Raw genomic sequence first — 26,278 nt, forward strand, 5'->3', positions numbered from 1 at the left:
TGATTGTGTGTCTCTCTCTCTCTCTCTTTCTCTCTCTAACCCTCTGTCTGTGATTGTGTCTCTCTTTCTCTCTCTCTAACCCTCTGTGTGTGATTGTGTCGCTCTCTCTTTCTCTCTCTCTAACCCTCTGTGTGTGATTGTGTCTCTCTCTCTTTCTCTCTCTCTCTAACCCTCTGTGTGTGATTGTGTCTCTCTCTCTTTCTCTCTCTCTCTAACCCTCTGTGTGTTGATTGTGTCTCTCTCTCTTTCTCCTCTAACCCTCTGTGTGTGATTGTCTCTCTCTCTCTTTCTCTCTCTCTAACCCTCTGTGTGTGATTGTGTCACTCTTCTCTCTCTCTAACCCTCTGTGTGAGATTGTGTCTCTCTCTTTCTCTCCTCTAACCCTCTGTGTGTGATTGTGTCTCTCTCTTTCTCTCTCTAACCCTCTGTGTGTGATTGTGTCTCTCTCTCTCTCTCTCTCTCTAACCCTCTGTGTGTGATTGTCTCTCTCTCTCTCCTCTCTCTCTCTCTCTCTCTCTCTCTCTCTCTCTCTCTCTCTCTCTCACCCTCTGTGTATGATTGTGTCTCTCTCTCTTTCTCTCTCTCTCTAACCCTCTGTGTGTGATTGTGTCTCTTTCTCTCTTTCTCTCTCTCTAACCCGCTGTGTGTGATTGTGTCTCTCTTTCTCTCTCTCTCTCTCTCTAACCCTCTGTGTGTGATTGTGTCTCTCTCTCTCTCTCTCCTCTCTCTAACCCTCTGTGTGTGATTGTGTCCTCTCTCTTTCTCTCTAACCCTCTGTGTCTCTCTCCCCCCCGTCTCTCTCTCCCTCTCCCCCCGAGTGCTTTTCTGTGTTTCTGTCTACCTTTTATTTATTTAATTAATGAATTGGTAGTGCCATCTGATGGTGTTGCTTTATTTAAATGGGGGTGGGGTCAAGCACCCCACCATCTTTAAATTTCACCAGCCACCACTGGATCAAGACATTTTTATATTTACTGAATAATGAAAGAATCTATAAGCATAATTTGCAGCATTAAAGTAAAAAGTTTTAAAAATATTTGAATGGGCATGGATTTCTAGATCTCATAATCAGAGCAAACTTTGTGGTTATCTGGCAAGAGTTTCTGTTACAATCCTTTAGACTAAAATCAGATGTTTACTAAGTTGACCAGTTTTCCAAGACACCATTTAACGGGACATGAAACACAATATGAAACCCATATGCAATTTTAAATAACTTTCCAATTTACATCTAATATCTAATTTCCTTCTTCTTTTGATATCCTTTGTTGAAAATCATATCTAAATATGCCTCAGTAGCTGCTGATTGGTGGCTGCACATAGATAGCTCATGTGATTGGCTCACCCATGTGCAATTGCTATTTCTTCAACAAAGGATATCTAAAGAATGAAGGCATATCCTAGCCACTGCCTCACTAGCCTCTGACGTCACCGCACATCACTGAGTTTAGTGTGGGTGCTTAGTGACAGGCTATTAAGAAAGCTGCGAAGAAGCCGATGAGCAGCGAGATCGAGACTGTCGATGGGCCGGCGAATGCAGGTAAGTAGAGAAGGCGCTGTCATAAGTAGAGGCCAATGCCTTTAAAAAAATATATATATATATATATATATACTACCATTTCCTGTAAATAAATACACACAGTGCAGTTGCTAAACAGTATTATTTGGGGAAAAACCTAAAGACTAAAGTACTGTAATCATCATGCATCATGAATATGTATTATATTTGGAATTTATAACAGATTACGTTTTGAATATTTTTGATTATAGAGGAAATAAATGTGTCATCTGTATATCCCGCTACATATACTATTGAGAGTTATCTAGCTGTTCAATCTGTCTAAATATTGGTATATCGTAGCTATCTATCCATCTATTCATCGTATGCCATCTATCTATTCATGCTATCTATTCATCTGTCTATCAATTCATCTATTTATCATCTATCTATCTATTCCTCTATCGTATTCATGCTATCTATCTGGTCTATCTATCGTATTCCTGCTATCTAGGTCATCTATCTATTCATCTATTATATTCATCTATCTATCTTTCTATCTATCTACTTATGAAATATGAAGTTAAAAAACATTTGAGGAACAGAGTTTTTGTCAATGAAACCGAATGCTTTCCTCTAATTAGAAACAGAAAGCTGTATGAGTCATTCCTGAGACTTAAAGCGTTGCCAACATTTTTATTTCCTATTATATAAAGAATCTGCTTTGTGTGATTTTACTGGACATTTGGTAGAATTTCAGGACTTTGCATGTTTATCTAAGCTAATGTTTAATCAGAACTTATTGTTCACTAGTAACTGACTACTGGATAAGTCCCCATGTCCCAGTACAACTGATTTTACTTCTCTATGAGATTCTAAAGACCCTGTAGCTTGCTGTAGCAGAAAATTGTATTTTAATTGTGTTTAGCTCACATCTCACAAATGCTGACAGTGAAATGTTGCCAGCATATGTTTTATTTGGCTGAGACGTATAACAATTCATTTTGGCATCAGGCTCAGCACAGGCAGGATACAAGTTTATAAACCCACTAACAAGTGACCCTGTACTATGCCCAGGATGTGAGGGGGGTAACCTTATCTTTGTGTTCATTCTCTCCCTTTTCCCTCTATAACTCTTACTTTTTCCTTGACTGTCCCTTCTTAATTCCCACGGTTGTCTCAAAAAAAAATAATTATAATGCAGATATATTCACTGCATGGTAAGAAGGTCTCAGGGTCACTGGAAATTCAGTAAATTCAGTAAATGCATGATTCAGAAGCAGCATTGTTAAAGGGACAGATTACTCAAAAAATTCTCCCCTTTAATTTGTTCCTAATGATCCACTTTACCCGCTGGAGTGTATTAAATTGTTACAAGTATTTCCATTACCCTTATATTAGCATTTGAAATTGTTTATTTAGCCTGTGGTATCCCCACCCATCCTGAAAGTTTTTGGCCTCGAGGCCAAGCTGTGTTAACACAGCCAGTAGAAGAAATTACACTCCCAGTGGGTTATAGAAGAGATAAGGTAATAAAATGATAATTTTCCATTGTTCTCTCCAAGTATTGATGATTGGTTTATGGACAGATATAAGATAAAGAAGCAGGTATATGTACACAATGTGATAAAGTAATGAGATCTGATTATACCTACAAGCTCAACCCCATTTTATCAGGTTGTGGCTTTTAAAACACAAAATCGGCTAATTCATATACACAAATAAACCTTAAAAAAGCAAATCTCATACATTTTATAATCTGCAGCTGGTAAATAAAGTAATTGGAAACACATTAAGGGAAAAACAATTTTATAGTATACTGTCCCTTTAACAATGACTTTCAAATTTAGTTTTGTTCTATTATCAAATAAACTTTGCTCTCTTGGTATCCTTTGCTGAAGAGTAAAGCTAGGTAGGCTGATAGGAGCTTTAGGGGTAGATTTAGCAAGCAGTGGATGCTGCTTTCTATCCCCGAAGTTTCGGGCTCGCCGTAAGACTGCTGCTCCTTAACTTGTCCTCCACCGATTGGCCGTGAATGTGCAGGGGGCAGCATGGCACAAGCATTTCACAAGCGTATGCTGACTGCATTTAGCGATGTCGGGCAGACATGATACGCTATAGCGAATTGAGCCTGCCTAAGTATGTTCTTCAACAAAGGATACTAAACAAACAAAGCAAATTTGATCATAGAAGTAAATTAAAAAGTTGTTTAAATTTGCTTGCTGTATATGAATCATGAACGTTAATAAGCCTTTATTGTATACAGATTCTAAGATATATTACTGGCTATAAAGAACAATACAGCAAGTAGCAAAATCTACCAAGTGCTAATACGGTCTAAAGGGAGTGAAACAGCTGTCTGTGTGTGATTCTATTGTACCTATCTTATCATAGCTATGTAGTAAAGCTGCCTATGGGAATAATGCACTGGCGATATCCAGATTGACAGATCTAGGAGTAGATTCTATTCCAGCAGAAAACATTACAACTGGTAATAATAATAATACATAGATGTTTTATGCAATTTTTTGTTGTTGTTGTTGTTATCAATCATAAAGTTAACAAACAAAATAAACTACACTTTAGTCTTAATCACTTCAATATTAATAGGGTGCTATATTATTAAAGGGACAGTCAACACTAAAATTTTTATTGTTTAAAAAGATAGATAATACCTTTACTACCCATTCCCCAGCTTTCACAACCAACATTGTTATTCTGTCTGTTTCTAAGCCACTAAATACAGCCTCTTATCACATACTTTTTATTTGCTTTTTCACAGCAGGGGAGTGCTAGTTCATGTGGGTCATATAGATAACATTGTGCTCACGCACATTGAGTTATTTAAGAGTCAGCACAACACAGCACTAATTGGCTCTAAAATGCAAGTCAACAGATAATAAAAAAGTAATGTGATCAGGGGGGCTGTCAGAAGAGGCTTAGATACAAAGTAACCACGGGTAAAAGTAAATTAATATAACAGTGCTGGTTATGCAAAACTGGGGTATGGGTTATAATGGGGTTATCTATCTTTTTAAAACTATAAAAATTCTGGTGTAGACTGTCCCCTTTAATTATGCTGTGTATTATACCCACCATTGTCTACAACAAATATGGCATCGATATTAATACCGTTAGCGCACCTTAGCATTGCGTTGTCCCTGCCGCTGGTGAGACCACCTTCACTGATGTAATAAAGTGTAATAAACAATATTTACATGCTCTTCCATCATTGATTCTCAATAGTGGTGACTAATGACAATGACATGTTAACCTCCCTCCCCCTTCACTCTTCTACATTCCGTATTCTACTGCATTCCTTTTCCCTCACCCCTACCCCCTCCTCATTATCCCTTCCTCATCCAACTCCTGGGACCACAATATAATATCTCATCACCAGTGACAGATCACAGGCTGCTGATAACACTGATCTAGTTTTAGATAATAGAAATTGCCTTGCAAATTACATATAATTATTGGTCACGGTTAACAATAAGCAGTATACTTTCAGTTATATACACATATTCATGTGGGTTATGGTTAGGGTGACCATATTGCCACTTTAAAAAGGGACACTATGAAAAATACATATGTCAGGGCTGCATTCAGGGCTGTTTAACTAAATGTTTTGTATAAGAACACTGACATATGTATTTTTCATATGTGTCCCTTTTTAAAGCGGCAATATGGTCACCCCTAGCTATGGTGGAGATAAAATCATGAAATTAAAAGATCTTATATATACAGTATATACTCCACTGAAATAAGTGCACTCCCACGAACAGTAAATTTCAATTCTGCCAGGGTTCTATAGAAAGTTCAAATATCAAGTTATAACACAAGCATTTACTGGACTTAATACAGGTGAAATAAACAAGTGTTTTATTCCATATAAACAAGTGGACGTTTATACAAGTGACCCTATATATATATATATATATATATAGTATATATATATATATATATATATATATATATATATATATATTATATATATTTATATATATACTACACAACACATACATTTTATATATATATATATATATATATATATATATATATATATATATATATATAATACACACTGTGTATATTATATATATATATATATATCATACAAATTCTGCATCACTGTCCATGGGTACAAAGATAAAAGTACAATGATGATACAATGAGGTCAATTTATTAAAGTCTGGCGACATGATACACTGTAGCGTATCATGTCCGCCAGACATCACTGAATGCGGACAGCATACCGCTGTCCGTATTCAGCATTGCACAAGCAGTTCTAGTGAACTGCTTGTGCAATACCGCCCCCTGCAAATTAGCAGGGGGTGTCAATCAGCCCGATCATATTAGATCAGGCAGATTGCTGTACGCTGCCTCAGAGGTGTCGTATGAGTTAAGGAGCAGCGGTCTATAGACCGCTGCTTCTTAACGCCTGTTTTCCCGGCGAGCCTGACCTGAAGACTCATGCGAAAACAGGGTGAATTGGCCCAATTCGGCCAATAATAAATTGACCCCAATATGTTTAGAGACAGAATAAAATTATGAAATAAATACAGGAGGGGAATTGACGACCTATTTCCTTAAGAAATGTACAATTTAGAAGATTTTGTGTATACATATAATAAATATATATATATATATATATATATATATATATATATATATATATATATATTATATATATATATATATAAAGGTGTAAATACACACAAAGAAATAAATATGTGCTCTCTTATTTACACCTTTCTGGCATTTTAAAATGCTAATTGGACCCTAAAGAAAATAGTTTAACAAGTTAGTTTAATAAAATTACAGCAGCTTTCAAAATCTATTGTAATAAACTTTATTGTCCCCATAAATCACAGTATAGTGGAGAATTCAAAATGTATTGTTTTGCTTAAAAAAAGTCAAAAAGAAAATTGTGCTTTTATTATTATACTTTATAGTATTTCTAAAAAATTTAAATACCAATTTGATTTTGAGAATATAATTTAACATAGTGATTGGTGATATCATGGTGGTTTTTAAAAATCTATTTAGTTCAATCTGTAATAACTTATTGTCCTTTAAAAAAGTACCACAAAATCAACAGACTTATTGTGTTTCCTGGAATTTAAGGGTAATACCATCCTCTTGATTACAGACACACAGATTTTAGTTTGTGTCTGCTTTGAATAGCCTCAGGGCCATTCTCAAGAAAAGTCCCTTAGTTGGAATATACCTACCAAAAACTCTTGTTTTTTTATGGCCATTATCTTGTCTCTCATTAATGAAATCATCTGTCTATATTGTGCTGAAACCTTCTTTCAGTTTCATTACCAAAATGTTAAATTTCACACTTGTCATAACAGCTTTGCATTACCCAGCATGCAAGGGATGTTTATTTTTTATTTTTTATTGAATGGCTGACATTACAAGTAATTAGGATTTGGCCCTTTAGGTGTTTACATGCAAATAGGTGACTGAGAGACAATGACATTGTGCTAATTTTACAGATTAGATGAAGAAAAGAAAAAAAAGAAAACCCTTTGTGATAAATCAATACAAAAGTAAATGTACAAGAGATATAGAGAAGAAAGTGAGGTATCTACTTTTGTATGCCAAATATTTACCTCAACAAACCTTTTGTTCCAAATTATTTTAGTAGACAATGTAAAAAAAATGTACATAGGGTCTTTTTGTTGTTTTTCAAGTGGCTCACCCTCAAAACACAGAAATACTGTCATTATTTATTAGAACTAAAGAAGCAGTTTTTATAGTGTATATTAACCAATGCCAGGAAGCATATGTGCATAGCCATCAATCACTTGCTAGCTTCAGCAGTTTATTGTTGCTCCTCATTAGATATTGCTTTTTAAAAAAGATTACCAACAGCAAATTTGATAAAAGTTATCTAAAAAGTCTCTTAAAATTGCATGTCCTATCAGAACCCCAAATAGTTATTTTTGACTCATGTCCTTTTAATTTATATGACATTCATAATTTATTGGTTGATAGTCCATATCAGAAGCTCGTAGGAAGCCCATCTTGAGATTTTTAGATAAAATGTTTAGTTATGCCTAATAAAATAACTATTTATTTTGTCCCCTTTTATTGTAAATTTAGCTCTACAGATTAAACATTTTTTGTAATTATCAGAACTTGAAACGCACCTGCTGACTTCTCAAGGCAAAATCTGATATATATCTGTCCATAATTGGCTTTGTCAGAGAGCAACTTCAAAACAATTCAACTTTATACTAACTTTATGACAGTGACTAGTCTTGTTGTCTGTGGACTAAAGCCCAGATCGGCTCCAAAAGTCAAATGGTGGCTGGAATTTACCCATTTAACTATAATTGCAGTATAATACAAAGCTGTTGAGGGTACAATAATAATCTGCAGTATCTTTTGTGACCTGCACACTGTATGTATCAGCTGATACATTGTGTTTTAGAACATTTTGGTTTGAATGAGTATATGAGTGGATTTCAGAATGATACATTGTTGCATTTCTTTTCTTTTTTAATTATGCAATTAAAAGTTACATTTTATACAATATAGTGATACAAAAGCTACATTTCTAAAGATCTTCAGTCTTTTTTGACTTAGTCAATCTAAATAATTGCAGTAAAATTATGTTAATTTGTTTTAAAAACATTAAGACGTGGCTGATATTTTTATTCTATACTATAGCAAGACAACTGAATGTCTTGTAATTACAAGGTGTTTATATATATATGTAATATATGCCCTGTTTAAAATGTGGTATAAAATGCATAATTTAATCACAATTAATAATCTTAAAATGTCGTGAGAACCATTTGAAGTATTCTGCCTTATTTGATTGCCATTAAACACTTTGAGCTGGTAATATAAAATGATAAATCGTATATATATATATATATATATATATATATATATATAATATATATATATATATATATATACTGTATATATATATATATATATATATATATATATATATATATATATTATATATATACTGTATATATATATATATATATATGCTCTGCAATATACTTTCAGTATTTATTTTGTCTCCTTTTTCTGTAATTCCATTCTATAATTGTGAGCTTTTCACTTCCTGTTACAAATGGAAATGCAGAACACTGTTATATTACACACAGCCATTGGCTGCACACTCTAGTGACCTATTTATAACTGTCCCTAATTGGCCACAGCAGAGAAGGTAACCTAAGTTACAACATGGCAGCTCCCAGTATTTATAGACACTGACACTTTACACACTACATCTACTGTTATTCTCAGACTAATGTTTTCTTTGAATGCATTATTCTATCCAGCATGTATTTAGTGTTTAATGGGATGTTTGACTATCTCTGCCCTCATGCAACTGGCTGCACAAGAACAGGGGCAGGGCAGATCCTTTCTCACTCCCTGCTAACTTACGGGAGGTTTCCCTGCTTCAGAACTTTGACTGCCAACATATTTATAAATGTGGGCCTTATCCTTTAAGAAACCCTAAAAAAGTAATTTCTTACTGGATGTAAGAGGGTTAACGTGACTGCAAAAGATAGATTAGAGATTCCCATTACATACACAATAGGTACATACCTGTACTTTTAACAGAATTGCCAACATTTGAAAGAAATATCTAAGGAAACTACAGGATATTTACATATGCCAGATCACCAAACACAATATATTATTTTTTATTGTGCTGTTCTAATGTAAAGTGCATAAAATTCAGATGCCACAAAAAGCAAACAAATATATACACAAGATCATCAAAGACCTGATGTCTGCTTCCTATAACCACAGACATCCATGCCAAGCCAACACCCCAATGCGATCTCAGGACAATGATAACATGGCATAAAAAGCCAAAAACAATAACTGTCCCTGGAAAACAAGGACATTAGGAAGAATGGCCCACACATGTTTGACTCAACGCACATTTTTTTAAAGTTGTAAACCTTTTTTAACCTATTATCTCTATACTTAATTACAGAAAACTAACCTGTTTAAAAAGGTATCAGAGCCATAACTAGTGACAATCCAATAATTTGTTCTTTTATGTGTTCTTTACTATGGAGTATAAATTTGAGCTGCCTTTGTAACACTGCAAAATAGTGGGAATAACTGATTTAAAACATGGGCTGGGGGAGGATCTGCTTCATGCCCACTTAGGGCTTCACCTTCCTGGAAAAAAAATATCGACCAGCCTCATTTGCATAAATTGTCATATTCATTATACAGTAAAATTCATTAAAGGGACCGTAACGTTAAAAATAAACTTTCATGATTCAGATAGAGCATGCAATTTTAAAAAAAACTTTCCAATTTACTTCTATTATCAAATTTGCTTTGTTCTCTTGGTATCTTGTATTAAAGAGTAAAACTAGGTAGGCTCATAAGAGCTTAGGAGTGTGCACGTGTCTTTAGTACTCTATGGCAGCAGTGTTTTGCAACATTGTAATACAAAGCTCTTTAAAAAGAAGATACCAAGAGAACAAAGCAAATTTGATAATAGAAGTAAATTGGAAAGTTGTTTTAACCCTTTGAGTGCTAAGCACTTTCCCACCTGGGTGCTAAGATTTCTTTAATTCTTTTTTTATTTTTTGAACACTGTTGGAAAGGTTAGGTGATTACCTTTCCAATGGTGGATTTTTGGGGGTCTGTAGCTGCTAGATGCCTGAGATATAGGCTTCTAAGCAGCATGCCCCCGGCTCCTATACTTAACATTGTTAAGTATAAATAAAGTTGCGCAGTGACATCATCACGTTATTGCGCGTGACCTCACCACGCAAAACGGGAAGCCCCGGCAATGCCTGTCACTCTACAGGCACGCTCGTCAGGGTAGGAGCAGGTGGGAGCCCCAAGATCTCCCTCAAGGTGTGAGAGTGCTAGTGACGGCTCTGAGCCGTCATCAGCACCAGAGTGGGAAACTCTGTGATGGCTCAGAGCCGTCATTAGCACTCAAAGGGTTAAAATGGCATGATCTATTTGAATAATTTTAAAGGGACATAAAACCCACATTTTTTTTTCTTTCATGATTCAGATAGAGCATGTAATTTTAAACAACTTTCTAATTTACTTCTATCTAATTTGCTTCATTCTCTTGATATTCTTTGCTGAAAAGCATATAGGTGCAGCAGCTGCTGATTGGGTGCTGCACATAAATGCTTCATGTGATTGGCTCACACATGGGCATGGCTATTTCTTAAACAAAGGATATCTCAAGAATGAAGCAATTTAGATAATAGAAGTAAATTGGAATGCTGTTTAAAATTGTATTCTCATCTCTACCTGAATCATGAAAGAAAAATTTTGGGTTTAGTGTCTCTTTAACTTTATCATCCCTTTAATGAATTATGCTGTATAATGAATATGACAATTTATGCAAATGAGGTTGGTCGATATTTTTTCCAGGAAAGGTGCAAATCCAGATCTTAGTGTCTTGGACTTTCACAAGAATAAATCCAGTAGACATGTACAGGCCAGAAAATGTCATTTCGACAACATTTTCATTTGTTTTCATATGTAAATGTTTCGAAGCTACAGGTGAAAAGTTTACCTGTAGCTAAAAATACTTATTTTACTGCACTCTTGAGTGCAGTAATCTGATCCTCTTCTTGCCAGATCACTTACTGCGCTAACACCTGGGTTAATGTTCTGGGTTCCCATAATCTGCACTAAATTTAGTGCATGTAGTGTCATAGCCGAGAACGCTAAACCTCCTGTTAGAGTGGCCGGGGGCTCTGGCAAGTAGAGAATCGGGTTACCACTCTCTCCAGAGCACATTAAGTATTTAACCCTTTAAACAAATTAAAGGAAACTAATGAATACTGACAAATTTCCTCATTATTTTTCATTTTCTTTAGTTTTAGTTGGTGCCTTCATTCTGATTTTCATTTTCGTTTACGAAAATACCATTTTCACGATGAATGTGAATTCGTCCAAAAACAATGCCACTTCTAAAATCCAGCTCCATAAAGAGCCGAACATTGGAAACAGCTGTCTTCCTTTGCTTTCAGATAGTAACTAAATATACAAATGTACATGTCTAGCAACCATAGGCAAGATCAGCATGGTAAAATAACAATCACTGTCCCCAGTACAGAATATAAATGTGAAACCATAATACACAGTACTTGCCTATGTCACTGCCAGCTCTCTAAGTCACACATTGACACAGAGCCAACCCTGAAATTCTTGCGTAAGATCAACTATTCAATTAGCTGTCACAAACCAGCAGCACAAGGCAATAATGAAATCCCAACAACAAGAGGTGAGCACAACCCCCCATCTGCTGTGACAAAGCCCAAACACACACTTTCCCATCAGATAAACCACAATGTCAGACAGAGCAAGACACTCTGTAGGAATAATTGGCAGCTTTCTTCTGTTTGCTACTTCCTAAGACCTGGGTTGTTTGCCCCTCCACCCCATTCAGAGGTTTCTGTTAGAAGGAATATGGGTTCAGACAATCCTTAACATCTCTATGAAAATAGGGACCATATAGTGCACATTATGGTGTTGACATCATAGTTTAAAGGGTGTTTTAATGTAACATTTTCTCCTCTAGCTGTTTCTTACTGTTAAAAGCTCCACCCACACTGAAAATATTTCAATGTTGCAGTATTGGCAATAGAAAAGCTAACAAGAGACAGCAGCAGAAATCAACCTCTCAGTGAGATGGTAGATAGAGAGCTCTGTCCATTTTAAAGGGTGTTCCTGAAGGAGTTTAAATGCAATGAACTATTATCAGCTGCTTGCCAGTGTCCCGTAAATACGTATGTATGCATATTTGAAAATATATTATAAATATATAATATATAAAAATATATAATATTGGCTATCCACAAAAATTCAAGATATTAAAAAATGAATTCCAATTTGCTGAAAATATTTTCTGTTTGTAAAACATTTGTTTAATTTCAAGAGACTTTAAACTTTTTTAAATTCCTTTGAAATTGACTTAGTAATCAGCACACCAATGAAACCCAAATATACATACAATAATATTGTAATTAAATACAAGGATAATATATTTAAAAACTAAAATGTTAATTTATAAATCAAATAATCTGACATTAAAAAATTAAACTACTTTAAATATTTATTTAATATGATTATAGTTAAAATGTATATAATGATTTAAATTTAAAATCATTATTGTATTTGAATACAATTGTATCAAATCTAAATACATATATATAATTATTAGACTGTATCAACATACAATGGGTGTGTTTGCATTTTTTATTCAGTTTATTTCATTTGTTCTACCTTTCCAAATTGCCCTATTAATCATTAAAGGACCAGTACATAGAGTAGATTTGCATAACAAACAAATGCATGATAACAAGACAATGCAATAGCTTTTAGTTTGAACTTTAAATAAGTAGTGGATTTTTTTCCTGATAAATTTCAGTTTATTTCTACTTCTCCTGTATCATGTGACAGCCATCAGTCAATCACAAATGCATATACTAATATACTGTCAATTATTGTGCATGCTGAGTAGGAGCTGGTGATTCAAAAAGTGTAAATATAAAAATACTGTGCTACATTTAGCTACCAATCAGCAAGCGCTACCCAGATGCCGAACCAAAAATGGGCCGGCTTCTAAGCTTTACAATCCTGCTTTTCAAATAAAGATACCAAGATAACAAAGAAAATGTAATAAAAGGATTAAATTAGAAAGTTGCTTAAAATTGCCTGCTCTATCTGAATTATGAAAGAAAAAATGTGGGTTTCATATCCCTTTAAGATTATTTTTGGTTAGGTTAAAGAGGTGTTAAAGGGACACGGAACCCAAACATTTTCTTTCGTGATTCAGATAGAGCATGCAATTTTAAGCAACTTTCTAATTTACTCCTATTATCAATTTTTTCTTCATTCTCTTGCTATCTTTATTTGAAAAAGAATGCATCTAAGCTTTTTTTTTTTGGTTCAGTATATGGACAGCACGTTTTTATTGGTGGATGAATTTATCCACCAATCAGCAAGGAAACAACCCAGGTTGTTCACCAAAAATGGGCCGGCATCTAAACTTACATTCTTGCATTTCAAATAAAGATACCAAGAGAATAAAGAAAATTTGATAATAGGAGAAAATTAGAAAATTGCTTAAGATTGCATGCTCTATCTGAATCACGAAAGAAAAAATTTGGGTTCAGTGTCCCTTTAAATTCATGCGAGACATAATGATGTATTCAAAGCAAAGATTAGCCTTAAAGTCATATGTAGATGTATTTTTACAATTATTAGTTATTAAAACATTGAAAATATAAGTGTAACGATTAGTTTCTATACAGTAATGGGTGCAGCGATGTTAGAACTAGTTTTCTATTAATCTCTGTTTGTGCAAACCAGACTGTGTGGAAACATTTTTAAATAATCCTGTGTTCCACACAGCCTTGCTTGGACAGACTCTTCCATTGCATGTTTTTTATATGTAAGTAATTGTCAGCAGGTAAGGCAGATAAGTGGAAAACATAATTTAAAAAATGGTGGCGCCCATCATTTTATAGAGACCATTTTCATAGTCAGAAATTACAGGAAAAGAAGACAAAATAAATAGTGAAAGTATATTGTAAAGTTTTTGAACTAGGCATAATTAAACATTTTCTATTAAAATCTCATACTGTTTAATATAAGTCAGCCTTTATACACTATAACCCAGAGGTGTGTTGTAATCTGCTAGTAAACCTGTAAGTGATTTACAGTCAGTAGTCATAATATAAGCACAAATGGGGATTTTACAGTAATCCCATATTTTGCAAGTATTGTATATATTGCGAGCATTAGTCCCCCCCCCCCCCCCCCCCCCGTTGCTTTTAACCTATCTCTATAAGAAATATGATAGTGACCACATGTCCTGTGCTTGGACTGGTCACATGTCACCCATAGATTGCTTTTACCAGCCCCTGGAATGTTTAGCTTCCACCTTGGCCTTTCTGTACCAGAATCAAAGGAAAAGAAAATATTGGGAAGTATGAACAGCTGTAAATTTGTTTAGTTAAAGGGACATTAAACCCACTTTTTTTCTTTCATGATTCAGATAGAGAATACAATTTTAAACAACTTTCTAATTTACTTCTATTGTCTAATTTGCTTTAATCTCTTTATATTCTTTCCTGAAAAGCATATCTAGATAGGCTCAGTCGCTTCTGATTGGTGGCTGCACATAGATGCCTCATGTGATTGGCTCACCAATGTGCATTGCTATTTCTTTAACAAAGGATATCTAAAGATTGCAGCACATTAGATAATAGAAGTAAATTAGAAAGTTGTTTAAAATTGTATTCTCTATCTGAATCATGAAATAATTTTTTGGGGGTTTAATGGCCCTTTAAAGTAAAAAAAAAAAAAATTGTATTAATTGTGATTCGGGAACAAGGTATTTAAGAAATTCAGAGCTTACAGTATATAAGCGCTAAGATCTCTTTTCGCACCTGGAACCGGAGAGTACACAGAAAATATGTATAAGTTTGGGCACCTAAATCCGATAATAATAAAAAAAGCTAAAATATATATTATGCACAATGTCAGATGTATAGATAACTTTATCTTTATATGTGTGTGAATGTGTGAGTGTAATATATATATATATATATGTATAGTATCTATCTATCTATCTATCTATCTATCTATCTATCTATATATATATATTATATTTGTAAGTGTCTGTGTGGAAAACATGTATATGAGTTTTGTACTATTTTGTGCAGGTATTATGTATATTACAATCCATAACAGCTATTGTGGCCTGACAGATTACACAGAAAAAATAGGCTCACTCTAGGTTCTAAAGTACAGATTTCTGTTTCATTTCCATATTTAATTCACTGCTTTAATTTTTTAAATTATGATTTATTTTTTTACTTAAAAATCAACAAAGCAAAATATAAGATCCAAAATGAATTAAAAAGACAAAGTAAATTTGGGCCAAAACTAAGTAACGAGAAGCAGAAGTTAAAGAAACAATCGAGTCACAGTGCTGCCGATATTGAAATAATACAATTATTTAATAAAAAATAATTAAATACAAAAAATAAATAAATCATATTAATACAAAATATCAATAAAAATAAATTTAAATATGTGGTTGAACTGAGGATATAGTGTCTGAAAATTAATCCGTACATAATTGTTCTGTTCTTTATATAATTGCAGTAAATATTAGATTTATAGATAATATATAGGCATTTAACTGCTATAATGTGCTAAGACCATATAAAGAGTTAACCGTGCCGCCTGCAGGCCCTGACATTGCCTAATGAATTGACTGATGGACACAATTTGATCTGATCCCCTTACATAATGTGCTTATCCATATGATCCACACCAATAGGCTCAGGCCGGCACTCTGTAGGATACAGAGCTCAATTTATTAAATCAGTTAACTAAAAACATTATGTTAAAATAATGTGCACAAAAAAAAACAAGGTGTAAATTTTGGTCAGTAAAATACAACAAGTAGATTCTATTATATCACATGTTTTAACGGACATCAAAGTACAAAAAGGAAATGCTGTAAGTGTTGGAACATTTTATTATTGCACTATTTATTGCATATAACTGCATTTAAAGTGATATTTAACATTAAATACATTTTATATGCATACTATTGCCCCTCTTTGGTCATTGGTGCAGCCATGTTGAAATCTAGCTTTCCAGTGCTGACACATTTGCCAGACATTTGATGTGAAACCTAGATCACATAATTGTGGCACCCATAAATATAGGGGGGTGCATGAAATGTATTTAGTGCTTAACGTCCCTTTAAATCCTGCAAAAGAGATAAACACATAAAGTGAGCTCCAGAGCACTGCTACATCTGGCGAACCACTTACAAGATGCACAGCCACCAGTCACCATCTAACTGTCTCTCCTGAGCCTACCTAGGTATGCGTTTCAATAATGGATATCTAGAGAATAAAATAAATTTGATACTAGAAGTAATTGAAAAGTCTCTTAAATTGCATGCTCTATTACAATCACAGAACTTTAATTGTATTTTTTCATGCCCCTTTAACTTGCATTTAAATCGACATTCAAACTCAAAATCAACATGAGCTAATTCTTTATAGAGTGTCATTTTTGGATGATGATCCTAGAAAATGATGCAGTGAACAAGACAGGTGATTGGCTGCTACATGTGACTTCTGCTCCTGATTGGCTCACCAGCCGTGTTCTGTTCACGCACTGCAAAGTTTGTGGTACACAGATTAAACTTTATCTATGTGTTTAACTATTTAATAACCTGGCATAAGAGTTCAAATGAGGAATTAAATTAGCACAATTTATATGATTCATTATTTATCTTGTCTGCTTATTTTCTGTATGTTACCTCTACAAATTACACTTTTCCCACATGAAAGAAACATTTTGGGTTTAATTTCCCTTCAAAATGAGTCCCAGAGTAGCAATGCACTACTGGGATGTAACTGAACATATCCAGTGAGCTAATTTACAAGAGGCATATGTGTATGATTTTTGAACAAAGGATACTGCAAGAACAAAGTAAATCTGATAATAGAACAATTTTTATTTAATTGCATGTTCCAACTGAACCATGAACCAAGTGTAATTCTACTTTAATTTCCATTAGCTTATTGATCCAGTACCTTAATGGGACATGAAACCTAACATTTTTCATTCATTCTTCAAATAGAGAATACTAATTTAAATAACTTTGCAATTTACTTTTATTATCTTATTAGTTTCATTATCTTGGCATCCTTTGTTAAAGCAGCAGCAGTGCACTACTGGGAGCTAGCTGATCACATTGGGTGAGCCAATACCATGAGGCACATATGTGCATCCAGCAATCAGCAGCACCTGAGACTGCTATACTTTCATGAATCGAGCAAGAGAAATATTGTGTATCATGTCTCTTTAACCCCTTCAGGGTGGGGGGGGGCAAGTGGAGAAGATCGGAATGAAGTTCCATAGTAAACAAACTAGAAAAAACGGAAGTCACATAATTGTCACCTGCGATAACGTGACTCCAACACCGCTGTTTGGATTCTGGGGAGCTACCTACATTGCCAGGCAATTCCCCCAGTCATATCATCAGTTTACTCATTGAGGAGGGGAGCAGGTCACCAAAAAACTTAGGATGTTCCGTGCTATCCTAATGGCATTAAAGCCCAGCGTTGTTTGGACAGCATGGGACGTCCTAAGGACATGAAGGCTTAAGTTAGTCAAATTAAAAAACTTTGCAATGTACGTTCACTATTTGTTTTGCCTGATCTTATTGTAATGTAATGCAGAACCCTGGGCATCCTACATGCTGCAAAGTGATTGGTTAATATGTGTGGGAGCTCTTTTATGTCAGACCCTTATTGGCACCAGTAAAGGATGTAAGGTAAACAACATCCAAGAGGCTTTTCCTAGGGTCGTGTCCTAGGCCCCCAAAAGATTCTTAGTGCAGTTATTATTTTTTATTTTTTTATTAAAGATGCTACATATCCTTTTTAATAAAGGCACACAATTTCTAATTTGGGGGCCAATTGGGGGACATTTATAAAATTAAGCAGACATCTGATCTCTGGTTAATTTTATGAGCGCTAATTGCTACCATGAACTTGCGGTAGCAATAACGAATCACTTGTAATGGCTGGTTATTAATCACGTGCCCGTGAACGGACGAATTTGCCCGTTTGCGGGTGTGAAATAAATTAGCACTCCACTTGTAATCTAGCCCGTATTTTGTATGTAATTATTTTGCAAAGCAGTAAATAATATCTGGGTCATAATAAAAGATAATAAAAATTGATATTTCTAGACATTTCTACAGTTTGTCTGACCCTTATTCATGCTACAAAGTAATTGCTTCATTCATTGTGCAATCTCCTTTAGGTACATGTGTCCTCAGACTGGCCACAACACAGCAGGCCAGATAAACATACTCAAGACAGGTGCTGGACTGCTTTGGAATTACTAAACCTTTTTGTCAACAAAAAATATTTACTTAGTATAAGATTTTTTTTACATGCGGCATTTAATTGCTTGATATATATTTTGCATATATAGAAAATGTTATTGTAGAGTCATTTTAACTATTCCAAGAACATGTTTACCAACCTCACTTTATTTATTTAGAAACTTGCAGCCAATTTCTGTAGTGCGCTAATTTATTTAAAATATGTTAAACAAAATAAATAATCACAAATCCAAAGTACATTATATATTATATACATGACATCTTATTGATTCTGTAAGCCAGCCAAGATATTTCACCCTATAATATACACCAATACATAGACACCTTTTTGACCTATCTTTGCTGTATTGTCATTTAACAAAGGGCTGGAAAAAAGTAAAATGATGTTTAATAGTTTCTGCATATGAATAGGAAATAACCAACTACAATTATGGAAATCACCAATACAGAATGTTATGTTAATATAAAAGAGTAGTCATGCATAATATAAAACACATTGTCTTATACAGTTAAAGGGATATGAAACTAAAAAATTGTCTGTCCGGATTCAGATAGAGAAAACAATTTTAAACAAAATTCTAATTTACTTCTATTATCTGATTTGCTTCATTCTTTAGATATCCTTTGTTGAAGAAATAGCAATGCACGTGGGTGAGCCAAACACATGAGACATCTATGTGAATTGTGCAGCTACCAATCAACAGCTACTGAGCCTATTTAGATATGCTTGTCAACAAAAGATATTTAGCTAATTAGATAATATAATTAAATGGAAAGTTGTTTAAAATGGTCTATCTGGGCCATGAAAGAAAAAAATTGTGTTTAATGTCCCTTTAAAAGACACATGAAGTCAAAGTGTTATTCCCATTAAAAGTTTAATTATGTATAGTAAGAAAAAACCTATGTGTTTTCCCTATTTATCTTTCTCATGTTTTCTGCAAATCAGCTCTGAAAATTGTGGTCTTTTTTCTCCACTACTCATAAGATTTTAAACACTGAGAGTGCAACATGATACGCAGTGATTGACTGATGGTGCAGGAGCTCATTTAAATCTGTTTCTAACTGACCACAGCAAAGGAAAAAACATAAATATACTCCAGAGCATTTTCAAGGTCTATATCCCTGGACAGCACAAAAAAAAAAAAAAAAAAGCAGATTGTGTTAATAAAATGACAATTTAAGATGATATTAAAATATTTATTTGTCATACAAATTGTGTGCAAAGTGACTATACATGTATATAAGGAAATATTAAAATGTAAGATTAATAATTGCAGCAAACAATGATTGTCGGTCAGTGTTATAATCCTCTCAGCAGTATTTTCATTGCAAACTGATATACTTAGTAACACATTAATACAAGGAATGCATTTGTAATCTTGTAGAGTTTAGGAACTACATTTTTCCAGGCATTTAGGATTGGCAAGTAGGTTACTCACTTCAAATGCTGATCTAAGTAAAATCAATTTAAAACTACAGAGAGGACAACCTCGAAATGTGCACATGTGCATTTCAGTTTCAAATAGATTTTTTTTTGCATTATACTTCAATTAGCAAAAATGCTTCAAGTAAAAGTTATTACTGTTAGCGGCATACGCACATATGCTGTGTGTCCCATGCACCAGAGTTCTTCACTGACCCAATACACCTGAACAGGCGTGATGTTATAATTGTAATGCTCTAGTTACATGTAGCATTATCTATCTTTTTTAACAATAACAATGTTGGTGTTGACTGTCCCTTTAAGTCGTATCTGTAAAATTTCAATTGAATGTGTATAACAAAGAATCTATTACCTGAGGGAAATTCCGCATATGCCTTATCTGAATGCAACACGCACAAAAAGTTTAACCATTGACTTTGAGTGCAAAAATGTAAGCGATAGATTGTGTACAAGTATTATTAGTTTTGTATAACACGTGAATGTTTGAGTTCAGCCTAATCTTGGCCTAATTGATGATTCTTCAGTTATTTAAAGGGACAGTCAAGTCCAAAAAAACTTTCATGTTTCAAATAGGGCATGTAATTTTAAACAACTTTCCAATTTAGTATTATCGCCAATTTTGCTTTGTTCTCTTGGTATTCTTGGTTGAAAGCTAAACCTAGGAAGGCTCATATGATAATTTCTAAACCCTTGAAGGCCGCCTCTAATCAGATGCTTTTTTATTTGCTTTTCACAACAGGGGAGAGCTAGTTCATGTCAGCCATATAGATAACATTGTGATCACGCCCGTGGCTTGTGGCAGATACTGCACTAATTGGCTAAAATGAAAGTCAATAGATAATAAATAAAAAGTCATGTGATCAGGGGGCTGTCAGAAGATGCTTAGATACAAGGTAATCACAGAGGTAAAAAGTGTATTATTATAACTGTGTTGGTTATGCAAAACTGGGGAATGAGTAATAAAGGGATTATCTATCTTTTTAAACAACAAAAATCCTGGTGTTGACTGTCCCTTTAATTTCCTAAACAATAAAATGTTTTTGCATTGCCAGTGGTACATTACAACAATTTCAAAATCTCAAAGTATCTAACTTAGCTAAACGAAAAAAATTGAGATTGTATAGTTACCTCCTTTTCTGAAGAATTTTCTGGTATCATACACTGATGCAGCTAATGTAATTTTTACACAACAAATGATGATACCCTTGATTCCGTTTTTGAGTTGGCTCACCTCAAATGAGATGGTTGGTCTGAAACTCTGACTCATACGCGCACACAGGTACAAAATTCATTTTTATTGTTTTTAACTTATTTGCTGTGGCCAGTTATAGACAGCTATAAACGAGTTTGCAAACTTAACTGATCAAGCAATCACTGTGCAAAATGTTGTAGGGTCAGTGAACAGAAGGCTGCAGGATGAACTTCAGTCTTTCTGGAGAAAGTGAAAATTCCACATTTTAAGGTCAAATTGAAGGAAAATTGGGCTGATTAAACACATTCCAAAGTTTGTTTACTATGTGTGATAAAACATTTTGTGGGGAACTAAATTATGTTTTAAGTCCTTTAAGCACTTTATTGAAAAAGGTCAGCGTGCCACTCAATCCAGTATACTAAGAATACAGAGTTATCCTATAGTTTATTTAAATGGTATAATTTATTGATGTATTAAAATTTTAATAAAAAGTCTACAATATGTATCAGATAGAATGGGACTAAAATAAATCCCTTAGATTAAATATTACTAGTACACTTTGACTTTAAAGTGCCAGAATAAATACATTTAGTGTGTCATTGCATATTATCTCTCTAGTTATCAAAATGCTGTTTAAAGTGAATGTAAAGTCAAGGAAAGCCGTTAACGCCATATTGTTATTCTATCCGATTATATACACTTTAATTCATCGTTTTTGTAAGAACCAATTAATATCGCTAAAATATACGTTTTTTTTTCCCTCTTATTCTTTCCGCACTTCCTCCGCTCCATATTTTAGTTTGATTGACAATTCTTGAGAAATACAATTGCCAATTTTGTGTCCACCCCCCCCCAGGGCGTTCAAACCCTTTTTTTAAAAACATCATGCACTTCTGCGCATGCGTTAAACCTGAGTCTCCATATTCAGTTCCGATGCACGTTCACGCATTTGTGAAATAGAGGAATATGCATCAATCAGCCGGCAAGTTCGCTGTCAGAATGGTATTCAATTAATGGATTTATTCATTGAATACTATCTATCTATCTATCTATCTATCTATCTATCTATCTATCTATTGGGTACTTATAGAGCGCGAACAAATAACCCATGAGGGTTCAATACTATGTTGCAATGTAAGTTAGTCGGCTTTTAATGCATGAGCAGGTAAACAACTCCACGGGTGCACGCTTGAGACATACGTATAGAGCGGGTGGGACCGCTCTATACGTCACACTGGGAAGAACACGGAAGTGCCGGCTGGGAGGAGTCCGAGAGAAATCTGCAAAAGTTTGTGTAATAAATATTAACTAAATGGTACATTGTTATTTTTTTTTAAACTTAGCGGTTTGATTAATTAAGTGTACAAAAATGATTAGGAGACATCGGAAGAGCGTTAATTTACATTCACTTTAAAAACTAACTGCTTCTGACATGTTTGGCTAAAAACAGCTTTTCAAATGGGCAAATTATTTAACCCCTTAAAGGGATACTAAACCCACATTTTTTTCTTTCATAATTCAGATAGAGCATGCCATTTTAAGCAATTTTCTAATTTACTACTATTATCAAATTTTCTTCGTTCTCTTGCTATCTTTATTTGAAAATGCAGGAATGTAAGGTAAGGAGCCAGTCCATTTTTGATTCAGCACCTGGATAGAGCTTGCTGATTGTTTTGCTACATTTAGCCACCAATCAAGAAGCGCTACCCAGATGCTGAACCAAAATGGGCCGGCTCTTAAGCTTCCATTCCTGCCTATTTAAATAAATAAATAAAATTGATAATAGGAGTAAATTAGAAAGTTGCTTAAAATGTCATGCTCTATCTGAATCATGAAAGAAAAAATTTGGGTTTAGTATCCCTTAAAGGACCGGGCATTTCAGACAAAAACTTGCCCAGAGAATTTTTTATCATTTTTTACATCACTCTATTTAAAAAGAAGTAGGTATTGATTTAGCCCACTGTTTTTCAAACCTATCCTCAAACCTCACTAACAGGACAGATTTTGAGTAAACCTGGTTATTTTATTTGCTCTCATCCAAGGTAATCCTGAAAATCTGGCCTGTTGGGGAGGCACAAGGACAGGTTTTAAAACCAGTTATCTAGGCCCATTTAGGTATATTTCATGCCACAATTTTGCTGCCAAATGTGGTCATATTTAAAAAAAAAAAGTTAACTTTTTCACAAACTTTATTTCATGCCACAATTTTGCTGCCAAATGTGGTCATATTTAAAAAAAAAAGTTAACTTTTTCACAAACTTTGGGTTTTCACTGAAATTATTTACATACTGCGTATGCAGTCATAACAATAATGGTTGTTAAAGCTTTGGGATCCCCTTTGATCAGAAATATCAGACATGCAAGGCTTTTTGATAATTAATTAGAACGCCACCAATTACAGCTGTGCACCACACTTCTGAAATTTGCAGCAGTGAAGGGGTTAATAACATAGCTTGTAAGGTTACGTTTACTCTCCCACCTGATACCTCCCACCCCCTAATCCGTACCTGATCTCTCCTAAACAGCTCAGAAATAGTGCTATCTCACCACTGTTAGCGAGATCGCGGCAAAAAGGGGCCCAGGACAGCAGTGCCATACAACGATGATCCTTATAGGGACATTAAACCCAATTTTTTCTTTCATGATTCAGCTAGAGACTAAAATGTTAAACAACATTCCAATTTACTTCTTTTTATCTAATTTGCTTCATTCTTTAGATATCCTTTGTTGAAGAAATAGCTGTGAACATGGGTGAGCCAATCACACGAGGCATCGAGTTGCAGCCACTGAGCCTATTTAGACATGCTTTTCAGAAAAGGATATCAGGAGAACAAAGCAAATTAGATAATAGAAGTAAATTGAAAAGTTGTTTACAATTAAATGCTCTGTCTAAATCATGAAAGAAAAAACAATTGTGCTTCATGTCCCTTTAAGGGCTAAATGACCAGCGCCATACAGGGTAAAACTGTTGCCATCATTTTTATAGATTTGTTCTCCAGAGAAAAGCTGCTTGTTCTCCTTTGCTGAGGCCAATTACAGATATATTATGAGCTCCTGTACTGATCAAGCATTTGCAGTACAGAATGTTGCAGGGGCATTAAAAGAAGAATCCTACCGCATATATTCTAGCTTTACTAAAAGCAGTACAAAAAAACACAAATTCACAGGAGAAATGGGAAAAAAAATAGCAAATACAGGTAGAAAACCCTTTATCCAAACTGCTTGGGACCAGAAACGGTTTGGATTTCAGAATATTTGCATATTTAGGGCTAGATTTATCATAGCTGAGGCGTACAGGGGCACGTATACGCACCCCTGTACGCCACAGCTCGCCTGTGGCGGGGCGAAATTACCCGTAGGTAATTAACATTGTACACGAGCGCAATTTTGCGCTCGCGTACAATCCCGCCCCCTGCCCGCGCACAACCAATCACGCGCGGGCAGGAGCTGTCAATCTCCTCGGTCGGACTCGACCGAGGAGATTGAATTTCGCCAGTTCAGAGGTGGCGAAGAGTTTAGGGAAGCAGCGGTCTGGTGACCGCTGCTTGTTAAATTGCGGCGAGCAAGTTCTTGTGAGAACTTGCTGCCGTAAGGGCTTAATAAATCTAGCCCTTAGTGTAAACATCAATATTTTATGTAATTTAGGCAATATTTACATGTCATAATAAAACAACCTAAAGGTAATTTTATATTGTTGTTTAATACTTTTGTATACACAGTACCATCAGAAAGATAGCACAGTACTGTAATCAGAAAAGTCATATTTGTTGTTTTAAATAAATATGAACTATTATTTGCATTTTAGAACACAAAAAAAATAACCAGACACATGCAGAGAAGATTATGCGTTACAAGTCATTTTGATAACTTTTTTTAAAATATTACTTAAAAAGTTTTGATTTAACAATAAGTTTGGATTTAACAATAAGTTTGGATTTTGGAACTCTGGGTTTGGGGATTTTTAGCTGTATATATTTTATATTTATTGTTTTGCTAGGCATATTTTATGGAGTATTATAGTTTGTGCTTATTCTCACATTAGATTATAAATCTGTCTTCTATGGAACACTGACTGAATGAGGTGAACTTTGGACAACGTATAGCTGTTCCTACTGATTAGATAATGGATTTGAATAAGGCACTTGTTTATAATACAACCTAGTAAATAAAACAGAGCTTTGCTATGCAATGATGTTTTGTATTGTATTTGTTTAAGGAATACCTGGAAAACATGTTTGTATTGACATAACATGACAAAGGCTTATCCACAAAAATACTGCTGGTGGGTGAATTAAAGGGACACTAAATCCAAAATGTTTCTTTAATGATTCAGATAGAGCATTTCATTTTAAGCAACTTTTTAATTTACTCCTATTATCAATTTTTCTTTGTTCTCTTGCTATCTTTATTTAAAAAGCAGGAATGTAAAGCTTAGGAGCCTGCACATTTTTGGTTTAAGAACCTGGGTTACGCATGCTTATTGGTTGGCTGAATATAGTCCCCAACAAGCAAGCACTATCCAGGGTGCTGAACCAAAAATGGCACGGCTCCTAAGTTTACTTTCCTACTTTTAAAATAAAGATAGCAAGATAACAAAGAAAATTTGATAATAGGAGTGAAGTAGAAAACTGCTTAAAATTGCTGCTCATCTAAATCAGTAAAGAAAAAATGTAGGTTTGGTATCCCTTTAAATAAAAATGCTGCATACCAATACATTACCAGTTTCCACAAATAACTTTTATTTCATTACAAATGAATCTATCAAGAGCTCTAGCATTAATTATTTCATTTTGCTTCTGATTAATAATGTGATTGAATTCTGAATAAACAAAGATGCCTTCACAACTGGTCTAAAATAGTCAAGGTCGCACATTCTCTTTCACTTGATTAAATGATCGCAAGATGGTATCAGAATTATATATGAAGAACAATGTCCTTTTTTTTCTTCCAGTGTCTTGGAGAATGTTAAAGATAATGGCTTACAAACACCTGGGAGAGACTGTATTGTTTAATATAAGCACTAATTAACATTTCCCCCTTGTGTCTCCTGTCTCCCCCAGCAGATTCTTCTATTCTTGTCTTTATAACAGAGGCAGACTGGCCAGGTGGCATCAAAAAGAGAATTCTAGAGCAGTAGGGGGGTAAAAGAAAACTGAAAGAATTTGAGGTTTTGTTCTTACATACCTCTAGGGTCATCAAGAGAGATTAATG

The 26,278-nt window shown here is 34.4% G+C and overlaps 1 protein-coding gene across 1 annotated transcript in view; it reads left to right on the plus strand.

Moving 5' to 3' along the window:
- Positions 1–1,497: 1,497 nt before the first annotated feature.
- Positions 1,498–26,278, plus strand: part of CSRNP1 (cysteine and serine rich nuclear protein 1) — a 58,292-nt gene continuing 33,511 nt past the window's right edge. Inside the window, 2 exon segments of the mRNA XM_053715665.1 lie at positions 1,498–1,540; positions 11,356–11,511. Coding sequence (XP_053571640.1) covers positions 1,498–1,540; positions 11,356–11,511 — 199 coding nt within the window.

The sequence above is a fragment of the Bombina bombina genome, chromosome 5 (genome assembly GCF_027579735.1).
Source record: "Bombina bombina isolate aBomBom1 chromosome 5, aBomBom1.pri, whole genome shotgun sequence".
NCBI classification, from domain to species: domain Eukaryota; kingdom Metazoa; phylum Chordata; class Amphibia; order Anura; family Bombinatoridae; genus Bombina; species Bombina bombina.